The 7,407-nt window shown below is 36.0% G+C and overlaps 1 protein-coding gene across 1 annotated transcript in view; it reads right to left on the minus strand.

Moving 5' to 3' along the window:
- The window catches only part of LOC106872811 (ATP-binding cassette sub-family C member 5), a 104,556-nt gene that overhangs the window by 65,508 nt on the left and 31,641 nt on the right, over window positions 1–7,407 (minus strand). The window contains exons 5-7 of the mRNA XM_052969141.1: window positions 5,630–5,777; window positions 4,868–5,015; window positions 2,478–2,572 (exon numbers count right to left, since the gene is read on the minus strand). Of these exons, the coding sequence (XP_052825101.1) occupies window positions 2,478–2,572; window positions 4,868–5,015; window positions 5,630–5,777 (391 nt within the window). The remainder of the gene's footprint in view (window positions 1–2,477; window positions 2,573–4,867; window positions 5,016–5,629; window positions 5,778–7,407) is intronic.

A 7,407-nucleotide genomic window follows, 5' to 3' on the forward strand; every position in this document is an offset into this window, starting at 1 on the left:
AACATTAATTACGATAAATGTGAACAAACAAAGCTTGCTTTTAGAAGAGCTGAGATGTATTGAAAGATACAGATAAAGAAATAAGTTGTTTCCATTTATCGTAACTTGAATTTATCATACACTGTCTTATAAAGTTAGATTTATAAGTCCAAAGATTGCGAGTTAATTATGGTAAATAACTTGACCGGTAATCACAGCGATGTGAGTTCGAGTCTCATGGTTGGCGCTGACAAATTTTTTCGCAAAATATGGCTATTTTATCCTGTTCCTGCTGTTCTCTGAGCATTATTCTGCGTTTGAGAATAAATTATTTTCTTATATCTATCTATCTATCTATCTATCTATCTATATTAAAACATTTGCATACGCGCATACATGCGAACACATATACATACACACGCACAAAAACTTTATATATGACGAGTATTAAATAACCATTCAGTTTTCTTTCTAACCTCCGGTACGAAACCGAGTGATAAAATCGATTGAAATGGCTTTATAATACTGTAATTTTGTTTCGTTTGCTTTCATATTTCCTCAGTGACCCTATTCAGGTATTATAGTTTTAAGCTTTTAATTTTAGATTCACTGCTGTCTTCTTAATTATTTATTTCATTTGATTGTAAATTATTTTTTGTGTTCTTACTCTCTAGCTATGAATATATGCAACTTCCTTTAACTCTGACCTATATAACCGATTCTTTGTACCAAGAATATAAATGAATCCTTTACGCCCCATCAAACAAACTATTCTTTCCACACCTATATCGTACAGTATGCAGATGTATTCGAAATTCATTACAGAGACACACATGTTTTGTAGGTTTCAAACTTGCTTATTGTAGCAAAATATATTTTATGTTATTTGATGTACAGAACACTGAAAAACCAGTTGGATACTACAAGAATCAATTAGTGTTTTACCAAAAATATTTAACCCTAAATTAAGAACTGTACCGATTCAATGAATTGCATAGCTTCAAATTACATACATTAATTAACGGTTTAATCTTTAATTAATTATATTTTAAGACTCACATATGCGCCCAATTAATACTTGGTAAACTAATAGAAGCATGTTATAACCTATTTACGTCTATTATTTAATGTTCCTGTCATGAATAATTAATAATTGTACTAAAAGATTCTTTATACATATACAGGTCATTTATGTAAATTATAAAAGGGGAGCGGGCCCAAGACAGTCCCCTGAGGGACACCATTGGTGACTTTTTCTGGGCTTGAGTGGACTCCATCGACCACAACTTCTTGTGTTCTATACTCCAGGAAATACTTAATCCAGTGTAGAAGTTTTCCACGGATTCCAACATTTGCCAATTTTGAGAGTAAGATATTATGGTCAACCCTGTCGAACGCTTTACTGAAGGCTTTAAGTATATCTTCAATGTGGTGTAAGAGCTGTGTTAGACAGTCCCTGCCACAGCGAAAGCCATGCTGGTTTGCATTTAGGAGTTTGTGGGTCTCCAAGAAGTCAGCTATCCTTGATCTTACCACCCTTTCAAACACTTTAATGATGTGGGAGGTGAGTGAGCTTGGGCGATAGTTGACTGCGAGTGATCTGTTTCCCTGTTTGAAAACCGGGATGACAGACTGGGATAGGAGCTGTTTCGGTATATACTTGAGTCTAAAGAATTTCTCCAGAGGTTGGTCAGTGGGACTGCAAGTTGGTGTCTATATTCCTTCAGGAGACTTGCGGGGAATCTATCCGGGCCTACAGCAGAATAGTATTTGACCTCATTTATTGCTGCTATGATGTCTGAAGCAGTGAAGGTTATGTCCGAGATTTTATGTTGGGAATCAACTTCGTTCGTTTCTCTTACGTCAATATCAAAGGGATCACTAAAGACAGAGCGGTATTGTTTCTGCAGTATTTCTGTCATTTCTTTAGCATCGTGTTGGAGAATGCCGTTATATATCTATCTATCTATCTATCTATCTATCTATCTATCTATCTATCTATCTATCTATCTATCTATCTATCTATCTATCTATCTATATATATATATATATATATATATATATATATACATAAATTAAACAATAGGGTAAAAAATTGGATATTAATTCATATCAATTTAATACCAGAGAACAAGTACATTAAAGGAATCAGGGAGATTCAGAAAAGATATCTGAGATCTCAAAGGATTATTGTATATGTAAATATAAAAATATATATAAAGGAGGCCACTAGGTGGACTGCTAATGTGCTAGAAGAAGATCACATGTCATGTGTCTACTAAGACCGAATCACATGTCATGTGTCTACTAAGACCGAATAATTCTCAAAGGGAATTTTCTGCTTTTGAATCTTACCATAAATATAATTATATATACACATATATATATAATTTCAATCCCATGACCGGAAATATAGCAAACACAGCAATTATAAAACCTGATCTGTCATAATGTTCAATACACATTCTGATTTGTTGTAAATACTATGATGCTTAAGAAAAACTTACCTCACCCATCTGTTTACTACCTACATTTTGCAGCCTCAGCACTTTATCGTACATCAAACCGAGACAGCTATTTCGAACACGATGTCCTAAAAAAAAAAATTAACAAAAGCTCTAGTCATTTTCATTACAACTCACTATAGAATAAACATGTTTGAAGTGGGAAAATGTTATTGGCATTTCTAACTGATTACTATCGATTTCTGGCACTCTAAGAGAATTTCAAGATTTCCCTGGGGCAGAAGATACCGAAGTGGTTTTCCATCCATAGCCTACTAAATCTGATGGAGAACTTGAATTTGGAAAGGTAACCCAACAAGAACTCGCTAAATATATAATACTCTAGTTGCTCGTACAAGCACCCCCCACACACATTTATATATATACATGTATATATAAGCCACACAGACACACAAACACACACACACACACACTTGTATGTACATATATGCATATATATGTATATGCATCTCATATATGTATATGTACACACACACACATACACACACACACACACACACACACACACACGAAGGCGCGTGGCCTAGTGGTTAAGTGTATTGCCCTCACGATCGTGAGATCATGGTTTCGATTTCGAAACCGGCTGGATGTAGTACTCTTGAGCAAAATACTTTCTTTCAAGTTGCTTCAGTTCACTTAGATGTAAATGGGTAACTCTGCGACGGACTAGTCTTCTGACCAGGGAGAGTATTACCCTTTCATCCAAAAGCTAAAAGGATATATAAAATCCAATAATCTGGTCGATCACACGATACATACATGCATACATGCATGCATACATACATACATACCTACGTACGTACCTACGTACGTACGTACGTATGTATGTATATATGTATCGCATGTTTGTATGTTATTGAAGAAGTTATTGCTCCTGCGTTACATTCAAGACATACAACATCGCTGGTGAAACTCTTGCAATTGTGAAATCTGCAGTTACTCTATCCAGATTACAAGTTCAGGTTTATACCTGTAATCATTGGGGCCCTGGGATATGTAACGCACTGCCTAAGTACCAATCTTGAGAAATTAAGCTTCTCAAAACCAGAAAGGAGAAAGCTAATTCAAAGATTACAGATCCAATCCATCACTGAACTGTAAAATCTGTAAAATTTACCAGAAGTTTATCATTTAAATATATATGAGCATGTCTAGATATGCAACTATACGCATGAGAATACATACATAAAGCAAAACATACAAATCTGCACACACACATACATACATATATACACACACACATACATACATACATACATACATACATACATACATACATACATACATATATACGTACGTACATACAAAAATATCCTGTTGTTGATGTTGAAATTCCAATGAAGCCTTCAATCTAAGTTAGATACCAGCTCTTTCTCTATTGGCAAGAAATTTTGAAATAAAACTGGACAATCACACACACACACACACACACACACACACACACACACACACACACACACACACACACACACACACACACGCACACACACACATGCGGCACGATGGCGGTAACTTAACTGAGTCGGTAGAGCGCTGGTCAACATTTTTTGTGGCATTTAATTACGGCTAATTACATTCTGAGTTCAAATCCTATCGATATTGATTTTACGTTTCATCCCTACAGAGGAGATAAAATAAAGCACCAATCAAAGACTGGATACAATCGACTGTGCCCATCCCACGACACTCCCGTTATGTATGTGGTTTTGCACTTATATGAGAAAACAATATTTAGGTGAGAGAAAGGGTAGTGGATTAGCAGACTTGGGATGTCCTCGGACAAAAAGTTTTACGGTCTCTTTACATTTTGAATTTAGCTTCCAGGAAGGTTTTGTCTTTGTTTTACAACATTCTGCGGATGGAAAGGGGACGATAAATTAATGTATCTAATGTAGTGGTGCCGATTAAGTGAAGTTTAGTCTTCTCTCAAATTGTACGACTCTGTCTCAATGGAAGACAGGATTATTTACCGTTCACAGTAAATAATTATCCCCGTTTTCAACATTTTAGTTTACTTTAAGATGGTGAGGTAGCAAAACCGTTAGCGCGCTGGGCGAAATGCTTAGCAGCATTTCGTCCGTCATTATGTTTTGAGTTCAAATTCCACCGAAGCCAACTTTTTCTTTCATCCCTTCGAGGTCGATAAAATGAGTACCAGTTAAACACTGGGGTTGATGCAATCAACTTATCCACTCTCCCGAAATTGCCTTAATTTGATACCAATATTTTAGTTTACTTAACAGCTAATGCAATTGTAAAATATTGACGTCACAACTTATTAGATCATTATCAATTTTCTTAAATATTTCGCTTCATGCTTTCCTAATAGAAAACAAACATCACTAAAACCGAAAGGCACTTACCAGTAACAAAGTTGGTGCACCATATGAATGAATAAGTAAAATTTCGAACAAAGTGGCATACTGTTAATGCTGTCGCTAGAATGAGTCCTGTGGTTAAAGTTTGGTCAGGTGTCTCTAGATATTGAACGAAGAGTCTTATAAGGAAGCTCTACAAATAAAACGTGAAAAAATAAGATGTTTTTAAAGAAATTTGAAACTTTTCAAAGTATTAATGAATTTTGTGTTTTGTTTGTGCTTTTTATTTTTCTTTACTAGTTTCAGTTCAAGACCTACGTCCATGCTGGGGCACCGCCGTTAGCTTTGCTACACTTTTACTACTTGAAATCTCTTCTGATATGTGGCATTTGGTGAATGAGAGAGTTTGATGTTGCTGCGTTTCTTGCTGCGAAGTAGGTTCATCCGGAACTCTTGATAGGAGGAGACCCAGTTTTATTTTGAACATAAATACAGCCGACCTATATTGATCTCTCAGGCTTTTTGGAAGGATATTGAAGAGCTGTGGGTCCTCTTGGAACCCAGGCTGTTGCAGTATCTGGTCCTAAAATGACAAGGTGATCCTGGTAGAATGAATTTAGTCAATAATTTTGCTCGTTCAGTTATTTGATCTGATTTAAGATATAAGTAACAACAACAACTACAACTACAACAGCAGCAGTGGTAGCAGTAACAGCGGCAGCAACAGCAGCAACAGCAGCAGCGGCAACAACAAGAGTAACAACAAGAGCAGCAACAAAACATCGATTGTTAAAATGTTTCACTTACGGCTGCGAGAAACGATATAATTGCATTGAAGCAAATGAATATTATTGACATAATGATTCGGGTTCGGGCAAAACGCATGACTGCTTTGCTAAACGAAGCATTTTCTGGTCCCTTTTTCGAAACTTCTTGAAACCAGATTTGTTTCAGCCTAAAAGAAAAAAGGAAACAAAAAGTAAAGTAGAAAGAAATAAAAAGATAAATTTGTTTCTAGTGCTTCAGTAAAACGTACGACAAAAGAGGGAAGAGAAGGAGAGAGAGAGAGAGAGAGAGAGAGAGAGAGAGAGAGAGAGAGAGAGAGAGAGAGAGAGAGAGAGAGAGAGAGAGAGAGAGAGAGAGAGAGAGGGAATCAGATGAGAGACGGAAAGAGAGCTCAGATTTCCCCTTCTCTTATCCTATCATACGTTAGAGTATGAACTCTCTGAATATCGACTTATTTATGAAGAATTGACTGGACTCTCCTCTTTCTTATCTGTGATATTAGAGTACTAGAGTAGCCTAGTACTAGAATCTTCAATAATGACGGAGTTATTGTTGAAAAAGTTGAAATATTTATCACTCCCAAAATACAAGTATGATTCAAGGAGCAACTAACACATCTTGGCCTTCTGTATTTTCAGTCTGTAATTTCAAAGTATTCCTAACCCTGATCCTAACACAGATCAGGTCATTTCACAGCGTGGACTACAAATACTGCGGTAGATTTCACGCTAAAGGAGTATGACTGTTGCGATGGCAGGCGAATCAACTAAATTTACGAACATTAAAGCATTATGAGACAATTAAGGTTGCAGAGTGAACTTGCAAATGCAAAAAATAAACAAAATTCCAGCAAGTGGAGACCTTGTCTGAACATTCGGAGAGAAAGTTTTTTTTATTGGTCTTAGTGGAAAAGAAATCAAATCAAATTTTAGTGTCATTATTCTATAGTATAGCAACGACATACCACAAAAGAACTGTTCAGGCTACAATAATGATGAAGAAATCCTTATAAATATTCAGTCTTCAGAAAGCAGAAAGAGCTTTCAGATAAAAGAACATAACAAACAGAACAACTAAGTAGAGATGCTGCTGCTGTAAGAACGTAGAAAAACTGTTGGTTAATTTAGAAGACTTCAAACTGTTTCATTAAACATTATGAGGCAACTACAAAAAATAAACAGAATGACTCTAGCTCTTGTCGAATGGTTTAGAAAGTATATCTTATAAAGAGGAACAAATTCAACAGCTTCAAACGCTGAAGTGTTACTAAAAAATAAGTATATACACAAAGACACAGGGCGTATTATATATTTCGAAGAACTTGCCTGATGTCTATCTATATATACAGAACTACTATGAACTTCTATCATCCTGTTTTTTTTCCTGTTTTTCTTAATTATAATTATAATTATACTTCTGTATAACCAATTTATAAATGATTGTTGCCATTAACAAGTACTTGCCCATCTTTTAATATATAGGCGTAGGAGTGGCTGTGTGGTAAGTAACTTGCTTACCAACCACATGGTCCCGGGTTCAGTCCCACTGCGTGGCATCTTGGGCAAGTGTCTTCTACTATAGCTTCGGGCCGACCAAAGCCTTGTGAGTGGATTTGGTAGACGGAAACTGAAAGAAGCCCGTCGTATATATGTATATGTATATATATATGTATGTGTGTATGTGTTTGTATGTCTGTGTTTGTCCCCCCCAACATCGCTTGACAACCGATGCTGGTGTGTTTATGTCCCCGTAACTTAGCGGTTCGGCAAAAGAGACCGATAGAATAAGTACTAGGCTTC

The sequence above is a fragment of the Octopus bimaculoides genome, chromosome 7, assembly GCF_001194135.2.
Source record: "Octopus bimaculoides isolate UCB-OBI-ISO-001 chromosome 7, ASM119413v2, whole genome shotgun sequence".
NCBI lineage: Eukaryota > Metazoa > Mollusca > Cephalopoda > Octopoda > Octopodidae > Octopus > Octopus bimaculoides.